At 48.2% G+C, this 22,572-nt stretch overlaps 1 protein-coding gene across 1 annotated transcript in view; it reads left to right on the top strand.

Annotated features, from left to right (window-relative positions):
* Positions 1 to 22,572, top strand: part of LOC131917113 (protein sidekick-2-like) — an 88,443-nt gene that overhangs the window by 35,091 nt on the left and 30,780 nt on the right. The window contains exons 4-5 of the mRNA XM_059270746.1: positions 10,087 to 10,193; positions 19,835 to 19,982. Coding sequence (XP_059126729.1) covers positions 10,087 to 10,193; positions 19,835 to 19,982 — 255 coding nt within the window. The remainder of the gene's footprint in view (positions 1 to 10,086; positions 10,194 to 19,834; positions 19,983 to 22,572) is intronic.

Below are 22,572 nucleotides of genomic sequence, written 5' to 3'. Positions count from 1 at the left end.
GCCCAAAGTCTCAGCCTCCCCCGCACCCCACATGCCTATGTGGACCAGCAGGGGTGTATGGAAACAGACCCTGCTGCCTGGCCCAGCATCAGCTTGTCCCCATGTTCTGAAGATGGTACATTATTTGAGGTTCAACCCATGTTGAGGTTCAACATAGAAACAGACTCAATAAGGTATCTGTGTGTATGATAGTATATCATCCTATATGTGAGATTTCAGATGAGACTTTGAGGCCAAGAAGTCTCACAATCTGCAACTTGAGACCCAAGAAAGACAGGTGGGTAAAACACATGAGTATGAAGGCCCGAAAACTGGGGAGGCCACACTTCTAAAAGTCCAAAGGCTGGAGTACCAGGGACCCTAGTATCTGAGGCCAGGAGGAGGTGGACATCCCAGCTCAAGTTCCAGTCTCTCCCTTCTCTGCCATTCTGTTCTGCTACAGCAGCCCTCAAGGACTGGAAAATGCCTAGTCATGTTGGTGAGGGTAGTCTCCTTTACTCCGTCCTCCAGTTCAAATGTTGGTCTCTCCCTAAAGCCCCTTCACAGACACCCAGAATCAGTAGATACCAGCTTGCTGTGGGGTGGTCAACCTCAACTGTCAACTTGTCTGGATTTTGGAATCACCTAGGAGACACACCTCTGGGCATGAGGATTTTTTTCAGAGGTTTCATTGAGGAAAGACCATCCATCTTGAGTGCAGGTAACACCATCTCATGGGTGTCCCAGACTGAGTAAAAGGAAAAAAGCAGACTGAACACCAGCACCCATCCCTCTGATTCCTGACTGTAAATAGGGTGTGACCAGCTGTCTCACTCCCCTGCCCCAGTGCCTCCCCTGCCAGGAGGATGGACTGTGTCCTCTCAAACTGTAAGTCAACATAACTCCTTTGTCTTTCAAGTTTTTCTCAAGTGCTTGATCACATCAATGAGAAAAGTGACTAACCCTGAGTGTCCCTTAGCCTGGTCAGGTTGACTCCTACAATCAGCTGTCAGCATCACGGGTTCCTCCCCATCCTGGCCACAGTGAACATCATCCCTTCCAGGGCTCTAGGTGGCAGGATGATCCTGCCTTGCTCCTGTCTGCCCACTTGTGTGTCTTAATATCCAAATGTCCATCTAAGAACCTCTTTAGCCTCCCAAGGATTCTGGCAGACCTTGCTTCCCTGTCTGGGCCCACTGGCCATCTTGCCAGGCTCCTGTTCCTTCCCATGGGTTCCTCATCAGCAGGTTACTCCCACCCCGGCCAGAGAGCAACATCCTTCCCCAGATGCCATTTTAGAAACCAGTTGAGTGTGTGTCAGACTCTTACCTGAGACCTAGGAGGGAATTACAGCATGGGACAAAAGCTGCTTAAAATAGAAGAACGAAATCATTGCTCCCAAATTGTCCCTCAGGTGCTCACCATGACATCAGCCTCAGACTCCCTGTGCTTCCTGTGCAGGGGAGTCTCTCTCTCTCTCTCTCTCTCTCTCTCTCTCTCTCTCTCTCTCTCTCTCTCTCTCTCTCTTCCTCCTTCCCTCTCTTCTTCTCTATCCTTTCCCTCCCCCTCTCCTACCCCCTAGTCCTCAACTCCATGAAGTAAGGTTTTTTGGGACTACTTTCAGTTAGGGTGACCTTATCATTCATCACAAGGTGGCCGCAGCTGTCTCAACCCTTTCTATTCCTTGGCGCCCCTTTACACCATCAAAAGGCCCACTGCAGGGGGCAGTGAGATGACTGGGTGGATAAAGGTGACTGGTGCCAAGCCTGATGCACTGGCTTCAATCCTGGGGACACACATGGTGGAAGGAGAGAACTGACTCCTGCAAGCTGCCCTCTGACCTCACATGCATGCCCATGTTCACAAAATAAATAAATAAAATATAACTTAATGTCTTTTCAGAGGCTCAGTGCAGGCTTCACACAAGCCGTCCAGCACCTCCATTCCAAGCCTCCCTTATATGACCATCTTCTGGATCCAGTTCTTAGCCTGCTCAAAACGTCTCTCTCCTGCTGTGCATGGTGTCTCATGTCTGTAAAAATCCCAGTACCCAGGGCAATGAGGCTGGAGAATTACAGTGAGTTCTAGATAAACCTGGGTTGCAGAAAGGGGTCTGAGAGCTAAGTGTGGTGGTGCACACCTTTCATCCCAGTGCTCTGAGGCCAAGACAGGCATATTTCTGTGAGTTCCAGGATGGCCAGGGCTACCAGGTGAGACACTGTCTCAAAAAAGAAAAAGAAAAGCTATCTAAGTCAACAGCCCGTTTCCACTATCTTTCACAGTTCTTCACATGTAAGAGAGCAGGCAAACTATTCTTCAAAGTCAACCCCAGGAATGAAGAGCTCCAAGATCCTGTGTGCATACCCAGGTCTGATATGCTCTACATGCCAGATTGCCCTGACATGCTATGTGGCCAGAACAGGTTAATTTCTGTCTCTGGACCCCATTTTTCACCCAGGAATGGAGGCTCATAGGAGCTGTGCCTCATACGTTGTTTCAGGGTTGATGTGAATCGGTTGTAAGTGTTGAGGCCTCAGGACACGGCGTTTCTTACAGCCACTGTGGCTGTTGTTAGGTGTGAGTTGCACGGTGGTGTGCTGTTACAGCACAGTATGTGTCCATGGCTCCCTGTGAATCACAGAGCCCTCTTTCCTGAAGACCTTTTATTTATTTTTTTTTTGAAGTTCCTAGAAGCTTGTCCTAGGATGCTATTTATTTATTTATTTATTTATTTATTTGTTTGTTTGTTTGTTTGTTTATTTATTTATTTATTATGTACACAGAAGAGGGCACCAGATCTCATTACAGATGGTTGTGAGCTACCATGTGGTTGCTGGGAATTGAACTCAGGACCTCTGGAAGGGCAGTCGGTGCTCTTAACCTCTGAGCCATCTCTCCAGCCCCTGAAGACCTTTTATAAAAGCCAACTCCAGGAGGCTGGAGAGATGGCTCCCGCAGCTAAGGGTACAGACCTCTCGTCTAGAGGACCCAAGTTCAAATCCCAGAACCCATGCCAGACAGCTCACAACCACCTGTAACTTCAGCTTCCGCAGAGCCAACACCCTCTTCTGGCCTCTGCAGGTACTCGTTCTCATATGCACAAACCCACACTCAACCCCACACACATAATTTAAAACAACAGCTAAAAACACTTAAAAAAAAAACAACTCCATCTCTAGTTGGCCAGGTCCCATACTTTCTTTGTCCCCTGTGTCATAAGCAACCTGAAGACATACACACTCACCGACATGCACACATGCACGCACCTACACACATGTACATGCACATATTGTGGTGCTTGCTGCCTACTGCCCCAAGCCCTATGAGAAGAGAATAGGGATGCTCACTCCCTGAGCCCAGTTGCCCAGTACTGACCCTGAAACCTGTATCGGTCCCAGCTGTCTATCAGCAGGTGGCAGGCACAGGATCCCTGCTGACCACCAGTGGACATAGTGACCCCTCTGAACGTGTTTATATGAGGGAAAGTAGCCTAGTGAGAGCAGGTGCCCATGAGTGTGTATATCTGTGAGTTTGCAGGCTGCTGGGTTCCCTGGCCATCTACATACATGCACAATAGTGTGTATAAATGGTGGTGTATGCTGTGGATATGCAGGCGTATACACTCTGTGTGTGGCATGTGTGCTCCTTCTGTGTGCACGTGCGCATGCACCCTTCCTCCATGTGAGCGTCTGGCATGCATCTCCAGGCGTCTGATTTATTAACCAGGACAATACAAGGAGAGTGTGCCTATTATTCCTGGTGTCCGCATCAGCTCCTGACAGCTTCGTGGAATTGAAATATCTTATTTAATGTGAGTAAGAATCATTTTAAATATCAACCATGACACTCAAGGACTCCAACCAAAAAGGGCATTGTGTGTTCCACCAAGCACTGGGGACGATGCAGCACTTGTTAGGCTGTTATTTGCTCACTTTCTTGTCTCTTGTCTCTTAAAAATCCAATTATCTGTCCTGGTCCCCCTCCCCCATGGCTCTGCTGTACACTCTACCCCAGCCCTTCTCTTCATCTAGGAGGAGTAGACTGAGAGGCAGGGCCCTGTTGAATTCAATCAGGGGCACACTTGGCGAGCGTCAGGACAGGGGTGGATTCTTGGTGTAGCTTCCTGCCCAGTCCAAAGCCCCTTCCCGGTGACCCTGTGCCCCCTCTGCACCCAGCTCCCTTGGGTCAGCTAACTGAGCAAAGTTCCCTGCGTCCAAAAGAGTCCCCCATGCTCGACAGATGTGACAGAGCCCAAGGCAGCACTGGGTGAGCGATAGGAAGAGGTCTAAGACACAGTCACAGAGCAGGGGCCCAGGTTTGCCTGATTCTAAAGGAGAGGGATTGGACATTTGAATTTGCTCACATTTGTGTAAAGAAGTTTCAAAGACACATTTGAGAAGCTACTACCTGTGAGTTTCTCCATGTGTGGGTTACAGGTCATCAATGACAGGCAGCTGGGATACAGGGAGGGTGGAACTGCCTACTATATGTTTTCTATTTTAGTCTTTGAGTTTTGACTCATGTAGGAAAAGTCCTATAATTAAGTGAGCCTTTGAAGGGACTGGAGCTGGGTGAATTCAGATGTTCAGAGCCAGCATCGGGCTCCTCCTTCTTGAAAATCAAAGGAAAGTGACTAGGCCAAGGGTTTAGAAGCCAAGCAAGGAAGTCTGAGCTCTCCTGGTGCTTAGAACAGTGTCATACCATGTTCTCTTCTTGGTCCTCCCCTCTGAGCCTCCCCACATCATCCCAGAACCTTCCACCAGTGGCCCTTACATTTGCTCTCTCATTCAAAAAGCTTTTGTGCAGAAGCTGCCCTGTGCCTGGAGATATTCACATCCAAGATGGCCACCATCATGCCCACTTTACAGATAGGGAGTCTAAGGATCCAAAGCATCAGTAACTCAGCCAAATGAAAATCAATGAAAGTCTAGCATGCATCTCCTCTGCAGGAGAGTCCCAGCACTTTTCTCCCTCACCACATTTCCTCTTGGTGTGGCAGGACAGTCAGGAGCTGCTCATCCATGGCATTTCATCCTTGATCGCTCCTGATGGACCTGAACCAGCGCTGGCTCTTCCAGGTCCCTGCTGGCCAAGTGGCCACAGGTGAATGGAGTAGACAGAGCTGTGGCCTGAGGGTGTGTGTCCTCCCAGCCATAGCGGGGGACATAATGACAATAATGAATGTGGTTACTGTCATTACCGGGGCTGCTTATGGTGTATGCTGAGTGTGCAAACCAAGACACTGACTAACTGACTCCCTTCCATCCCAGGCGGGCAACAAGAGCCTCATTCAGGTGCTGTGTATAGGGCTCCCCTGGTAGAGAGGCAGTGTGAAGAAGTGCTGCTTTAAATAATGGTACCTGCAAGCCTGAAATAGGTCTCCCAGGCTGCAGCAGTAGCTTACAGACAGTCAGGGAGAGGAAGGTGGGAGAAGGGTGGACAAGGCACTGCCCGTCCAGGGAGCATGCCTGCCCTCCACTACAGGACACAGGAGGGCCTTCCCCAAAGCTCAGGGAACAGACTAGCAGCTTATGTCCTTCTTCATGACCCCAGGTGGGGCCTGGGGCTGTCTGGCTGAAGGATGTGGACATCAGTCTTTGGCAGAAATTGGGTTTCATTAAAGTTTAAATTTTGCCACGCATCACTGACATTGGCAAACAAATTCAGCTTGAATGAGTCCCTGGTGCATTTTTTATAATGTGTACTTAAATTCTATGCACAAAGTGAACTTTTTAAATTTTATCTTTAAAATAAAAGCAATCTATGTGTATGATAAAGATGATTCCAGTGACATAGGAAGATAAATTTTTTTTTTAAAAAGTACACATGTCCCTCCCCCAACTTCAGTCCTGGATTCTTCTCCCAAAAGAGAAAGAACACATTATGGATACACTGTCTCAAAAATATTTGTGTGATTGTGTGTGTACATATGTGTGTATGTGTGCACATACAAATGAGTATTAGTACACACACACACACACACACACACACACAAGTATACTGTTTCAATTTACCTAAATGATGTTCTAACATGTACTATTTTTTTTAACTTGAGGATAAGGTACAATCTAGACTGTTTTTATTGAGTCAGTTTCCAACCATTAAGAATTCGATAACACTTCTCCAAACAGCAACATCTAGGGATACATTATCTCCTTGCTCCTAACAGTCAGTTCTGAGGTTGTTTCGCCCCTCGCACAACCTTGTATTTGTATTTTGATTCATGTACCTCTCCCGTCTCCCTGCTTTGATTTCCCTTCCTCACCCTGGGTGTCTTGGAGACTTTTCTAGTGCATCCCACACAGGTGTTCTGCTCGCACTCGGGAACCACAGCATCATTTATTGATCTAATTCTGGTTTGATGGACGTGGCTGTTGCTTCCTAGTTCTCTCTGTTTCTCTCTGCTCCCACAAGCAGTGCTACAGTGAACATCCTCATACATATTTTTTGTTCTGTCACACTGTTGCAAGCGTAACTAAAGAGCCCCCTCCAGGGAGCACAAGTTCTTGTCCAAGAATTTACATGTTCTAATTGCCATAGATTTTTGCCCCAAAGGATAGACCACTTCCCAGGACCACCAACAAACCTGCAGGGATACCTCCCGTTCTTCCCTTCCACTGCCCTTCCCCTTCCCTAACCTCCCCTTCCCCTCCCCTTCCCCTTCATCCTCCCTTCCCCTTCCTTAACCTTCCTCTTCCCTTCCCTTCCTCTCTGCCTCCCCTTCCTCTTCCCCTTCCCTAGCCTCCCCCTCCCCTCCCCCTTCCATTCATCTTGTGTTTTGACAACCTGACACACAAATAGGGTCTTGCTTTAATTTCAGTTTCTTTCATTACGACAGAGGCCAAGTATCTTTTCATGACCTTCTCAGCCTTTTCTCTTTATTTCCCTTCCCCTGATTTTTTTTTAACAATATCAGATTGCATTCTTTCGCTTTCATTTATCATCATTGTGTGTGGATATGTGTGGGATGTGCACACCTGTGCTGGCACACATTTACTTGAGTTCTGGGGATAGAACTCAGGCCCTTGGGTTTTACTCGCTTTTACCTGCTGAGCTATCTTACTGGCTTCCAGGTCCCTTTTCTAAAAGCAGATCATCTTTCCAGGCAACCTCTTCTCCCAACACCCTCTCAGGTTCACCTACCTCTTTAAAGACCCACGCACTTTCCCCACAGCTCCTTGGCTCAGAGGGGTGGGGCAGCAAGCAGGGGGCAAGTACTTGGGACAGTGTTGAGAATAAAGAAGGGGACTATTTACCTGAGAGAGCTTAGGTCCCTGCTGTCTCCCCAACAAGGGACAAGAGTCAGACAAGACCTGTGGCCGCTGGAATAGATAACAGGCTACAGCAACAAGAAGGTTCTGGTGATACTGCAGAGTCCAGGAAAACTGTACACATGCTCAGTCACATACCAGTGTCGGGCAGTCCCCAGATGAAGGTGGATCTCTTAGGGGTGTGGCCTCAGCCTTGAGCTGGTTCACAGCCAGGCTCAGTGGGACCGGACCCTGCTTCTTATTATGTGTGGAACTATAGGTCAGTGCCAAGGTGTATCTGATCCCTGGAACTCTTAAATGGCTTGCTAAGTACCCTCAAGAGTGTTAATGTTAATGTGAGGATCAAGACAAAGCCCCTCCAATGCCAGCAGGGACAGATTGCAAGTGTACAGAGAGCGTATTAATGTAACACTAGCATAGGGAGCTTACATAAAATTTAAATTTAAATTGTGTAAGTTACTTTTTATTAAGGTTCTTTTTATCATCTCAGAAATATCTTTTGGGGAGGATACTAGCCATTTGTATTTATTTTTCTCTCTCTAGCACTTTATAATAATATTATTTTCTGTTTTACAATGGTTTTTGCTTGATTCAGTTTGCTCTTTGGTTGATTGGTTTTAATGATCTTGGCAAAGTTAAAAAGTTGATAGTCTTATATACATCCATATTTTTAAAGTGCTACTTGTCCATGGTATCCAAGAGTTGGGGAACTGCTGTATGAAATGAAGAAATCTCTGAAAAGTGTCTAGAACACAGATGGTACCATCATTGGGAAGGTCATGATGATGGTGACCATGATGATGATGGCTGTGGAGAGGATGGTGGTCATGATGATGGGATGGAGATGATGATAATGGTGGTGATAATGGTAATGATAGTGGTGGTGGTGATAATGATGGTAATATCATGGTAGTGATAATAATAGTGATGATGGTGATAATCATGGAGAAGACAGTGATCATGATGATGATGGGGTGTTGATAATAATAATAATGATGAATAATGATTATGATGATGGTAATGGTAGCAGAGATGTTGGCAGTGATGGTGGTAGTGATGGTGAAGGTGGTGATGATGATGGCAGTGATGGTGCTGGTGATGGTGATGATTAGAGCTGGTAAAGATGATAACAATAGTGGGGAAAATACGATAATGGGGCAGTAATGATGATTACTGTAATGGTGTTGATGGTGCTGGTAATTATGATTATGGTAATGGTAGTGACATGATGATGATGACGGTGACAGTTATGAAGAGTTATGATGATTATAGTGGGAAGAAATGATAGTAATAATGATGATGTGGTAGTAGTGATGTGGTGATGTTGGTAGTGATGGGATGAGGGGTGATGGTGAACATGGTGGGGAGGAACGATGGTGATGAGGATGGTGGTTATGGTGATAGCAGCATGATGGTGAAGGAGGTGATGATGATTGTGGTGGTGGTATAGGTGATGATGATAACGACGGTGATGGTGGTAATGGTGGGAGAGGTAACAATGATTGTGCTGTTGGTGACAGGGCGGATGTTGATCATGATGGTGGTGGTATGGGTGATGATGGTGACAGTCATGGTGACAGTGGAGAAGGTGGTAGTGGTGAATGGTTATGATGATGGTGACCGTGAGAGTGCTGATGGTTATGATGATGGTGATGGTGATGTACTGGAAATGGTGATGGTGATGGTGATGTAATGGTAATGATGATGGTGATGTAATGGTAATGATGATGGTGATGGTAATGTACTGGAAATGATGGTGATGGTGATATAATGAAAATGATGGTGATGGTAATTATGATTATGGCAGTGATGAAGATGGTGATGGTAGGAGCAAAGATGGTGGTGGTGATTGTGGTGAGGCGGTGATAATGGTTGTGGTGATGATGTTAGCGATGATGGTGGGTCCAGGCCAAGACTCTTACAAAACTAGCAGCTCCTATGAATGAGCTACTCCATCCCAGTCTTGGCATACCCTGGAAATAGATGGCTTTGAATTTGTCCACCAAGGTAGCTGGACAAACTCAAGGACCCTGAGAACTGGGGAGAGATATCAATGATCCTACCTCCTCTTCCTCCGGGGACCCTGCTGGACCATTCCCTAGTGATACAAAAGGTCATATCTCAGGGCCACCGTCCCCATCCCCACTTTACCTAGTGTCCTCTTGTTAGAACCCTCTTCACTGACCTGCATCATTCCTGCCTCTGCTCTCCTGCCACCTGCCCATCAATGCCAACTCTGTGGTCCTTTGGGTGACAAGTGTGTGAGGAGCTGATTGAGGCCTTGGCTCTGAGTCAGGCATGTGGACAAGAGCCAAGCCCTCTGGCTCTGGAGGCTCTGTCCCCAGCTCTACTGGGCAGCACTGTATGTAGCATAAAGGAAGAGCTGATGGAGAACACTTGGGGAGATGTGTAAATTTCCCTGCCTCTGTCACCTGTCTCTTTTGATTAATACAACACAGCCCTGTGCTGGCCAAAAACCAAATGTCCCCGTCTTCTCAGTGAGTCACAGTGAGAGGACAACAGCCTCTAACCGAGCAGCCCTGGGAGGTGTGGTCATGGGCAAGGAGCCATGGCCATGGGCGGGGTGGTGTGGCCATGGGCAGAGCAAAGGACTTTAAACTGAATCCTGAAGACATGAGCAAAGCCCTATGGCCTATGGGAGGGACCACATCCTATTGATAAGGACTTGCTGGGACCCCATGACATGGCCCAAGAACTTCCTCTAATCTTCATTCAGAGTAAGGTGACCCCATGATCTTTGACCCTGAGCACAACTTGACCTCTGCACCTCTAAAACTACCTACCTTACTTATTGGCTGTGTCATCTGTCCCCCAGGTACATGATCACCAGCCTGGACCGCACCCACGCTGGCTTCTACCGCTGCATCGTGCGCAACCGGATGGGGGCCCTGCTACAGCGGCAGACTGAGGTCCAGGTGGCCTGTGAGTACAGTGGGGACTGGGGCAATAATGGGCCACTACTGCTGCCTTTCACCCCTGTTGTAAGTCAGTGGAGCCCTTCCTGCATGGCCTGGTCAGTCCTTTCATTGTACACCTGGTAGAACTGAGGCTCAGAGTGGGCATGGGAGCTCTCCAAAATCACACTGCTGATCAGTGGCTCACGTTTCTCTGTGCAGAGGCTGGAGAGCCAGACACTCCCTGGCACTTTGTTCCAGAAAAGCATTACCTTGACTCTGTCATCCTCTAGCTCATTCAGCAGGAGCAATGGTTGCATTGACTTCACTGTCCTCCAGATAACTCACCTGGAACAATCAGAGCATAGGGTTCCCATGATCTTTAGGAGGCATTGGGAGACGCCTCACGTGGGAGAATAATAACCCTAGGAGGGGGTAAGGAATGATGTATTGGGGCTCCCAGAAGTACCAAGGGGACAGAGAGTAGAGTAATTGGTCATTATTCAACCTTTGTGGCTGACTCCTTCTCCTCAGTTCCACCAAAGCCCAGAGAGGTTTCCTCAGGTAGGAGGGAACAGTGGTGTCAGAATACTAGGTCCCCCAGGGACCACCACCCCCAAAAGCACTCGGCATCCCTTCCCCAGACCCACTGCTTCCCGAAAGACCAGCTGCTTGCTACAAAGGAGACCCATGGTGGGTTCTTTTAAGCTGGCCAAGGACACATTGGTGGTCACAGAAGTCTGGGAAATCTTCGTGAGTGCTGGAATTTTACAAGAGAAGCCACCTCTGAAAAGTAACAGTGGAGTGAATACCAGGGAGAGGCTGCTATGGGGAGAGAAGTCCAGGATAGAAAGCATAGAGAAAGGAGAAAACCTCAAAGCATGTCAAAGAATGTGTGTGATAATTAGGGAAAGCAGCCATAATCAAAAGTGGAGGACAGGCCAGCCCATAAACCAACATCAAAGACAATTCAGTTCACACCCTAAGAGCAACACTGGGTTTCAGGAAGCTGGCAGTACTAAAAGATGGCCATGGGGCATCTTACCTTAGTGCCAGGCATGCCCGCCTTTGTGACATTTTGACATGATGTTGTCATTTACAAAATTCACTCTCAAGAACCCTGCATTCTGCCGGGTGGTGGTAGCGCACGCCTTTAATCCCAGCACTCGGGAAGCAGAGGCAGGCAGATCTTTGTGAGTTCGAGGCCAGCCTGGTCTACAGAGCAGTGAGATCCAGGAAAGGCACAAAGCTACACAGAGAAACCCTGTCTCAAAAAAACAAAACAAAAACAAAACAAAACAAAACAAAAAAAAACCCTGCAGGTTACAAAGGAAAATACACATTCACACAAATCTCATAATGTTTGAAGGACATTTCTGATTTTGCATTGCCCACATGCATAACTATAGGGTACATGCAGCCCACGGACTGTGAATTGGACACAGTAGCTTCTCATCATGTCCCAGAAACCTGCAGGCATGGAGCTGGGGGAAGCCTCCAGAGAGATTGTATGCCCCATGTGTATGTCCATGTGCATGTAAGTGTATGCACATGTTCAAATGTATTCATAAAGGTTGATCTGTCTTTGATTTATGTGTGTAAGGAGAATGAACTTATCTGTGTGCAACTGTGTACACATACACGTGTCTAAAATACATGTGTCTGGGTCAATATGCCTCTATGCATCAGTGCATGTGTTTGTGCAGATGTGTGTCCACACACTGCATGGATTTGTGTGTGCAAATGTGTGTATATATACACACACACACACACACACACACACACACACACACACACACAGCCTGTGCTCACAGGTGTGTGTGTATGCATCTAGAGATGTGCAGCTCTAACTTGACCTGTTCTTTCCTCTTGGGAGTGCAGGAAAGAACATGCTCTCCCAGCTTTCTCCATCAGTTTGTCTCTGTCTGTCTGTCTCTCTCTCTATCTCTCTGTCTGTCTTCTTGAACAGGGTCAACATTCTAAGAGTGGGTGGTACCTGCTGTTTCTCCCAATCCCTGGCTCACCCTCCCCTCTTTTGCTATGCCCACCTGGGGGCGGGAGAGAAGCTGGCTCCTGTGACTTCAAGCAGCTCGCTCCCAAGTGGCCTTTATAGGGATCCTGACAGGCCCCACCCCAGCTCCCGCCCCTCTAAAGAGGGCTTGTGACTTGTGTTCTAATGAGAAATTAATAAGGGCAGCTGTCTAACAACTAATGATAATGACAGGGTCGTTTTTAAAAAAGATTCTTTACATGTTTTTAATTACAGCAATTAAGAGGAGTCAATAAAACCTCTACCCTGATCCAGCCCCCTCCCTGGCCCCATGCAGAGTCTCTTCTTTGTGTTTTAAAAGTCACCATAAATTTCTGCCATTGAGCAATTGGAATGAATGGCCAGGAGATTGGAAAGGTTCTCCAGACTCGGGATTCCCATGAGCCAGACTTTCACCACATCCAGGGCCTGTTGGTACCTCTCTGTTCCCCTCACCTGGGTGATGCCCCATCCCCCTCCCCTAGACCTTGCTGACATGCTCAGAATGGGATTTGCCATCCCATCCCATCCCACCCCACAATGCCAAACAGGGCATGGCAAGGGCCTGCTTGTCCTGGGAACCAGACCCACTTCCGTTGTCATCTGTGGGATTCGGCATCACTCTGTAGTCGTGAGGACTGGTGAGGACTGGGCTGACGCTGAAATGCCTCTGAGTGACCAGCTCATCCTGGTTGTCCATCTACAGCATGAGTGTGGAGAAAGGATGAGACGGCAGGGACTGTGCAGCCTCTTGGGGCAATGTGACAGGTTTGTCATGAGCGTCCATTGCGGGATATTTACATCAGTCACGAATGTCTGTAGCTAGTTACACATAGTGGCCTACGCCTGTCATCCCAGCTCTCAGGACCCTGGAAGAGAGGGATATCAGTGGGTTACAGGCCAGCCTCAGAAACATGGCAATACCCTGTCTGGAGAAAAAATAATAATGAGTGCAATTGCTGTAGTGTCCCACAGCATTCCCAACACTGTTCCAGGTCGTGATGATCCAGCAGGAAACACAATCAAGATCCCTCCCTCCAGGAAAGCTAAGCCGTCTATACATATAATATAATATTATATATATGAGGCCCATGAATGAATGCAATGTATTATAAGAAAAAATGGAGCCGTATGAGAGGAATAAAGGATAGAAGCAGGAATCCTACTCCATGAAATAATGGAGAATGACCACTAAGGATGTGAAACTGAGCAGTCTGGTAGGAAGGTGGGTGAGCCACATAGGAGGAAAGATCATCCGAAGCCAGGGAACAAGTGTAAAGGCCCTGTGGTACACTTGAGGGTCTGGGCTTGGGGTGGCTGGAGCAGAGCAAGGCCAGCAGAGAGCATCAGAGGTAGACTGGGGATATGGAGCTTTGGGACAGACCATGGCATAGTACGCTGCCCTCAGAATGAGCTGGAAGTCATTGATGGTTGAGACAGGGCTGAGGTAGGATCTGGTGGAGAGATGGGTGTTGTTTTCATGATAAATACATAAAACCACAAGGAGATACTTGGCCGGGTCCACCCAACTGACAAAACCCAGCCTGCAACCAGACCACGTGTGAAAGGGATACACCTATATAATTGGTAAATTGATGAGATTAGAGAAGTGGTGGGTGGCATAATTAGTCAAATTACCGTGTATGCACCCTTCCAGCCAGCAATTGCATCTTTGGAATGGTTGCCCTAGAGGTCTCCCCAGATCCTGTGTGCTGGGAGGGCCATGGGGGGGGGGGGGGTGCACAGCTTCAGCACCATGTGACCCAGGGAATTCCAGGCAGCTATGAAGATGACTTAAATGAAAGCCAGGATTTCAGTGGTGGGGATGCCACAAGAACCACATTATCCATCCCCCCAAAAAAAAAAAAAATTCACAAGAGACCACATACAGAGTAATCCCAGAGGTGAATGTTTAAAAATAGGTTGAATTAGCCATGAAAAGCCTGAGTAATCCTGTTTATGAGGACATATGGGTAGGTGGCCCAGCATTCTGGGGAGAAGTTAGCCCTGAAAAGGCCGGAATGGGATGGGGAAGCAGCCAGGGAAGGAAACTGAGTACCCACAGTGTCCTGACTTTTAAACTGGGTGTTGACTTTTTTCTTCAAATTATACATATAATTATATTCATTTTTGTATGCATGATCCATCTGATGATTTAAAGATAAGTAGGTACAAGGATGTATTCTGCAGTAGAATTCTTACCTCACGGGCCCTTTTAAGTGCTAACAAAGACATCAAGCATGAGCTCCAGGCCACATCCTGCTGTGCCTCAGGCCTGTGGTCCTCTGCTCCTGTGGGAGTATGTCTGGAAGGCTGGCTAGGCCCTACAGGGCATAACGTGGTGGGTGGGTGGATGGATTAGCAGCATTTTGGGGAGTTAGCAAAGAAAGTGAAGAAAGTTCCCAGGGGACCTGGACCCAGCCTGTCCTCCTCCAACCTGTTCCCCTGCCTCCCCCGCCCCCACCGGCTGTTCAGTACATCCCAGCTGTGTGCAGTGAGCTGAAAAGGGTGTATGTATACAATGGACGCTGCCTGCTTGGGCCAGGGGCTCTCTGAGCAGATCCTAGAGCTCATGTGACATTGAAAAGGAGAGGATTTCTGGGGCCTGGGGGTCACGGTGGGGTAGGGACTCTGAAGTAGAAGCGTATAGGATGGGATCTATGCAGACCAGAGACCAAGGCTAACTAAGACTGTTTTTCCTCTACCCATCCCACTGTAAACATATACATGCATGCCCACCTACAACCATCCACACACATGTGAAAACATATCCAACCATCCAGCCCATCACACACACACACACAACCATTTACTATATATATATATATATATATATATATCCCTCCACAAATACAACCATCTACCTATTCATAAAACAACCATACATAGCCACATGCAATCCATCCACCCATACATACAAACAACGTGTATATACATAGAAACATAAAAAACATAATTCAATAATCCATCCCTCTATCCCTTTCTTCCTTTTCAGCTACCCACTCCCCATCAGTCCAGTCCTTCATGCATCCATTCCCCATGCAGCCCTCCATCTCTCCATCCATGTAGTAACCTCACCCTACTGACCTTTTACTTGCTGCCTATACCCTTTCCTTCTGTCCCACCTTATAACTTTTTCCTTACACCACACACACACACACACACACACACACATATTCACAGGCATGCATATACACACATGTACAGGTGTAGACACATGTGCATATACACACAAGCATACATGCATGTGCATACACACCTAGCTACACCTATGCCTTATTTATGCCCCAGCCTGAGGAAGGTTTTGCTAGCACTTATCAGAGTCCTTTCCTTCCCAGCAATTGTCACAGATGCCACTAAACACGTCCTTGTGGTCTCATCTGCCAGGCCATACTGTAAGCTCAGTAACCAGGTCTTTCCTTTCTTTAAGATTTTTCTTTAAATTTTATGTGTACGTGTGTGTGCCTGTGTGAGTCTGCATACCATGTGCATGCGAGGCTTGAAGAGACAATAGAGGGCACAAGACCCCCCTGGAACTGGAGTTACAGACTGTTGTGTGTCAACACATGGATGCTGGGAGCTGAATCTGGGTCCTCTGCAAGAACAGGTCCGAGAGACCAGGCCTCTCATCAGCACCTTCACAGAGCCCACCTGGCACACAGTGGGGCTCCATGAGGAGCTCTTGGTTCTAGGCAGAGCAAGGACTTAGCCACCTGGTAGGCAGTTGCTTGTGAATACAGTAGAGTCCAGATGTCTGTCCATGCTGATCACCTCTCAGGAAGTAGGAGAGAGCGTGGGTTTCCGCAAAGAGTGCAAAGCCGAGCAGGGAGGGTGTGGAGAGGCTGCCTCACTATGCTAGACCCTAACTTCTTAACGTTGGATCAGCCGCTTCATCTCCATGAACCCTCATTTCCTCGCAGACCAAATGGAGCTAATAAAACAAGAGGGAGTGGGGAGAAAGAAACACTATTATCATGAAATTGCTTTAAATTGTTTAAATCTATCTTCTGAGTTCTGCGAAAAGTTTTTTAAAAATAGATAAAAATTATTATAAGAACTAAAATCAGCCTGATTTATTGATGTGACTTTTTTATAGATAGGGCCAAGTAATGGAAATTAATAAACAACTAAAAATGCATATTTATTCAAATCTAGCTTGTCATGTTATCGGAGGCTCAAATGAGATAATGCATATGTAGTCTGTCTGGAAAGAGACCTGGGATAGGGTAAATGCTGGGTTTTCATTCTATTTGGATGGTTTGGGATAATCTTTGTTGAAGAGGTAATGTTTACACTAAATCATGAAAAATGTACAGGATTCCAGTATTTTAATGCTGAGAATATTAGATATACTTATTTGGCAGCTTTACAGTCTTCCCGTTTCTATGGCTGCATAACAAATGACCCCAAGACAGTGTGGTGCAGAACAGTGTTTTAAAGCTCACACTACGAGTCTGGAATCTGGACAGGGCACAGTGGGGACAAGACATAGCCAGTCCTGCTTGGTGGCAACTGAGGTCTCCATAGTGGCCACAGAGGCTGCAGGTGAAATCACTTGTGTTCATCTGGGCAGCTAGTGTTGATGGCCATCACCTGGGAACCCCAGGTCTCCTCCACCAAGGTATTCCCATGCACACTCAGCTGAGCTTCGTCACAACATGGTGGCTGGATTCTAAGGGTGAGTATCTCTCAAGTAGAGCCAGGTAGATGCTGGCTCCTTTGAATGACTTCACCTTTAAGACCATGTAGCATCCCTTCCAGCATGTTCTATTGATAGAATAGTCTTAAGCTCCCAAGACTCAAGGGGAGGGTATATGTGGGAGAAGTGTGAGTCACACTGTAATAAGAGCATGTGGGAAGGGGGATAAATATTGATTCAGGCACCTTTGGGAAGATGCTATCTGGCATATACACATCATCTCATACAACCCCGGTACAACTCATGAGGAAGCTACCCTTATATTTCGCTTTTGCAAGAGAGAAAATTATAGTTCCACAAAGTCAAGGGTCAAAGACTTGGGTGCATGGGGCCAGGATTTGAATTCGACCCTTGATGTCTCCAAAGTTACTATATAATATATTCAGTGCCTGCCAAAGTTAAAACAAGGATGCCGTCAGTAGCTGTTTCTTTTAAAACACTAAGTTCCATTATGAAGGATGCTAGAGAACCAAGGTGCCGTGGTGAGCTGTGGCTCATCCTAGTAGCATTCTGGGCAGGTGCGTAGCAAAAATAAAGCCTAGCTGTGGGAAGTAGCCTGTATACCACTCAAGGTGGCAGGCCAAGACATAGGCGTTAAAGCAAGAACGGCTGTTTGCAGTCTGGTTATGGAGAACCTGGAATCCAGGCAAAGAGGATCTAGACTTTCCTGGGGCAATAAGGAGACCCCACAGGCTCTAAGTGAGAAAAAAAAGAAAACAGCCTAGGACAGTGTGTGTGGGGGTAGGGACTGATCTAGATGTAGATTGGGATCCAGTGGCTCAACAAATGGGCTAACTTTCGGGGAGGTTCGTGAATTGAAGGAAGAACTAAGGACTGTGGGGGATGGGGAAGAAACACCAATGACTCTGATGATTTGAGCTCAAGTGACTAGGGAAAGGGGCAGGTAGAGGGCAATAAACAGGACAAAAAGTAGAGCTTGTTGAGGATGTAGCAAGGTCTCCCCATTCTCCCACCACTCACCCACACCCACCCATACTCACCTACACCCACCCACACTCACTCATACCCACCCACACTCACCCACACTCACTCACACCCACCCACACTCACCCACAGCAGACTGTTAGGAATGGTGCCTTGGAGGCCAGGGAAGAGTTGGAACTAGAGATCTGGAAGGTGTTTGCAGAGAAGTCATGGTCAAGGTTAGGTGAGCCAGCAAAGGATCAGGGTGTCTAAGAGGGTCAAGTCTGGGCTGGAGAAAGTGAGCAAGTATGCTAGCAGCCTTACACTTGGGTGTGCTGCGGCATCTGCAAGCAATGGACTCAGGAACTCAGAGGCCCAGGTGTGTTCCATGGGGCCTCCCATGTCCTGGGAAAGTGGGAAGTGGGTAGCACCAAGTCCCCAGGAACTGCCTGTGGTGGGGTAGAAGAGCTCAGGGCTGCCTTCAGCCAACAGAGCAGTTCTCAAGCTTGGCTCATGCCTGAAACACTTCAGAAATATTGATGCCTGAACCCCACCCACTCCAGCTCTTACCTCTGGAAAACACCTAGCCAAGAGGCCCCTGAGCCAGTGGGAGGCTGGCTGATCGAGGACATGAAGAGGCCATGGAGTTAGGAGTTGACAAAAAGCTTCTGCCACAGTAGGGCATGTGTTTTTGTAGTTAGGAAGGGGACCCTGGCTAAAGGCGAAACAAGGGCTCCATAAGCCTTAGTCTGAACCCCCAGTGCAGATCGGCCTGCTGGTCCAGCAAGCCCAGGTCTAAGCGTGTCACAGTAATAGAGTAGAAGATGGAGTGAGGACTAACAGGGGTATCCCCATCCACACTCCCTACCAAAGAAATGGGAAGCTTTGAGGGTGGGGATCCCAACAGCAGTTTTTAATTCGGGTGCCTCCAATACACAGCCAACCAGCGCTTGTCGTAGGTGAGCATGGATGCTCATCACTGGGTGTCATCAGTCTATGTTCTGACCATGCAGGTCCAGGGGCTCTGAGACTCTGCATGTCTCAAGGCCCCCAGGGTACCTATGCTGTGACCTCATGCATCACACTTGGAGTCTCAAGGATATGCATTCATTGTCAAGGTCATAGAAGCCCAGTTACTCTTTCCCAAAGCCCACTCCAAGACACTGCTATGGGAACCAGTCCCTTCACCCCAGTCCAGGCCAGCAGGGAAGCACACAGGAGACCGGAAGACCCCTACCCACCCACCCCACCACCTAGTCCACCCATACCTGCTCAGTGATTTCTCTGTTCTGTTTCCTCCTGGCTCACAGAAGAGCAGGGCTAGCAACAATGTCTCCGTTTATCTGCCAAGGGCTGGGCATGCTTTATAAAGAGCAACGGAGTGTTTATGTTCAGAGGAGGCCTAACTCATTCCAACATGCCCAGCCTTCCCACTGCCTAAGGACACAGAAGTCCAGTCCCAAGATCCACAGCCTAATCCCCTGCTATACTGAAATAGTTCCACAAGGCAAGGAAGGGGGAAATGCAACCTAATTCCAGAGTTCAAGGTCTGAGTTCAAATCCTGGCTCTGTTCCTTGCTATCTATATGACCTTAGACACATCAATTAACTTAGCTGAACCCATCTGAGCAGGTTTTTCCATTGTAAAATGTGTGAAATAATGATAAGCCTCTCATGGCTGTTGGATAAATCGAGTCAAGGATGCATGGGTACAAATTACACAAAACCTAAATGTCAAAGCAGGACACATCACACAGACTACTAGCGGAAGTGTCCAAGAGCATGCCCTGTGACAGACCTTATTGTCTGTGAATGCCTTGAGCTGTATTCATAGCTATCCTGGAACGTGTGCCACCAGGCAAGAGTACAGACAGGCTGGATACGCCTGGGGGGATGTGGGGCGCTCCAAGAGAACTGGCCTTTTCTTCAGGACCTTCCTCTTGACCGAATTCTTTCTCTGCTCAGCAGTCCCAGAGACTGGATTGACCCCTGACCTCTGCACCTCCTCTCCCTACAGACATGGGGAGCTTCGAGGAAGGCGAGAAGCACCAGAGCGTGTCCCACGGAGAAGCCGCTGTCATCCGGGCACCTCGAATCTCCAGCTTCCCCCGGCCACAGGTGACCTGGTTCCGTGATGGCCGCAAGATCCCGCCCAGCAGCCGCATGTGAGGTCCTACTCTGGGTAGACTGGAGGGAAGCCGGTCCTGGGGGAAGAGGTCTGGGGCCAGATGGTGTCTCCAAATGCCAAGGAGGGCCCTTCCTATAGAAACGTCTCAGTCATTCTGTAACACAGCCAGCTGGGCACTCCCCTGGCTGGTGAAAGAAGTTCGGTTTATGAGGGATTTTCTTGGAATATGCGTGCAAGGACCAGGGCGTTGCCTCCACACTCAACCGGAGAAAAACTCTGCTCCCAGAGGATTTAAGTCACCCAAACATGCCCATACAAAGTTACCGTTGCCATAGGAACAGGTCCAGGACTCCGGCCATGGCAGGGGTGGGTGGGTGCAGGTGTTTATGCTTCTTGGGTGTGGCTGGGCTTACTCAGTGTATTTTGACTGCAAGGAGTTGGTGTGGCCAGGGAAGGCTGGAATAGACACACACAACCCTTTCAGCATGCACAAAGACCCTTCTGTCTTCCTCTAGCCTCAACTGTGGGCTTAGCAGTAAAGGCAACACCCTTCACCCCCCAGCAGGCTTCACCTCCTGAGCTTCTCACTCTGGAGCTACCCCAGGCTTTCCTCTCCACTCCAACTCTCCCATCCTTGGAGAAAGACTACCTTCTGCCAACCTGCCCCGGCTGGCTACAACTTGCAGCCCGTGCAGACTGCACGGGGCGGGGGGGGGGGGGGGGGGGGGACGGGACCTTCCCCCCCCCTGGTCTGTAGGGAGCAGAGGGAGGTCGGGACAGGTTTGCCTTTGGGAAGCATCAAGTCCCACAATAGAAGCACAATAATAGTAGCACAGTAGCCAGGCTGTGGTGGTGCACGCCTTTAATCCCAGCATGCTGGGAGGCAGAGGCAGATGGATTTCTATGAGTTCGAGGCCAGCCTGGGCTACAGAGTTCCAGGAAAGGTGCCAAAGCTACATAGAGAAACCCTCTCGAAACCCCCCCCCCAAAAAAAAAGTAACATAGTAATATAACAACTACAGAAGTTGCAGGTAGTGGAGTAAAGTTCTCAGGACTGTGCTAAGCACCACCCCTCCCTTCCGGCTGAGCAGCTGGTGAGGAAGGAAGGAGGCACTCTCTGCCTTGCCCTTTTTCCTATCCCAAGAGTATATTCTGGCAACTTTGTCGCTTAGTGCTCAACCCTCACAACAGCCCCCTGAAGCAGTTGACTTCACCCCACAGCAACACTAAAGCAGAGAGCCGAGGGTCAACTACTTTTCCAGATCTTTCCTAGCCACGGAGTCCTGATAATCCTTGCCTTCCGTGAAACATATGGCACACAAGCACACAGACACAAGTAAGGGCACACAAGCACACAGACACAAGTAAGTGCACACAAGCACACAGACACAATAAGGGCACACAAGCACACAGACACAGGTAAGTGCACACAAGCACACAGACACAGGTAAGTGCACACAAGCACACAGACACAAGTAAGGGACTGTGCTTCACAGTCCCGATCCTGACACAGCGATTTTCAACCTGACCCCGTGGGAGCTCTGAAACGAACCTGTCCTTAGGTTCTTGCCTAAGGCACTCGGACTCAATTTCAACCCCTTTGGCTGTCAGAATTTTTTAAAGCTCTCTTTGATTCTAATGTGTAGCCAGAGTTGAAAACCATCCTCAGAGTCAGGCTTAGTGGCACATGCCTCTAATCCCAGCACTTGGGAGGCAGAGGCAGGTAGATCTCTGTGAGTTCGAAGTCTGCTTGGTGCACATAGTTCCAGGACAGCCAGAGGTGTCAAGATAGTGAGACTCTATCTTGAAAAAAACAAAACAAGGGGAGAGGAAGAAAACTATTCTCAGTATGTATCAGCTACTTACAGCCATGATGTTGCTGTGTAACAGAACATCTCAGTAGATCAATAAGCATTTACTGTGTTTTTCTTAGGAGTGTGCAGATTGGTGGTCTAGCCTGGGCCAGGCTAGGTCCTTCTTATGGTTGGGCTCATTTGTCTCGGGTCATCTGTTATTGACTGTCCTGGAATGAACTTTTGCTAAAAGGCAGGTTACTTGGCCACATTTCATGTGCCTTATCCTCTAGCCTGTCAGCTCCAGCATATTGTCTGGATGTTTCACAAGAAAACATCACCAAGCCTCTGCTCACATCCCATGGATAGAAACCCTGACACAGCAGAACTCAGAAAGAAGGTTCTCTGTATCCACAGCACTGGGCTCTGGGTCTCGTCCTGAACAGATGGCCAGCAGGCAGCATGAGGCATGGGTACCCAGCAAGGTGAAGGGTGGAATATGCTACGGATGAACAATTTGGACAGTTGCCCTATGAGTCAAAGCATGCCCCCATCCCAGGCCTAAAACTCAATAAAGCCAGTTGAGTGGATCACCCATCATGCAGCTATTGAGATCACATTGTGGAAGGGAAATGGTCTACCATAGAGATGCTGGGGCATGTCAGTGAGTTCCAACCCCATCCTAACTCCCTCTCTGAGTATATCTCTTAAACCCCAAGTGTATCAATAAAGGCATCCTGCAAGCTAATCAGTTGGCAGTGACTGCCTGGAACTCAGAGCTGGAAACAGTTCTGAGGCTCCACCAACACTCATGGGAGAGAACATCATGGTTTG

This window comes from Peromyscus eremicus, chromosome 8a (genome assembly GCF_949786415.1).
Source record: "Peromyscus eremicus chromosome 8a, PerEre_H2_v1, whole genome shotgun sequence".
NCBI lineage: Eukaryota > Metazoa > Chordata > Mammalia > Rodentia > Cricetidae > Peromyscus > Peromyscus eremicus.
This window is presented reverse-complemented; position numbering and strand designations above follow the sequence as displayed.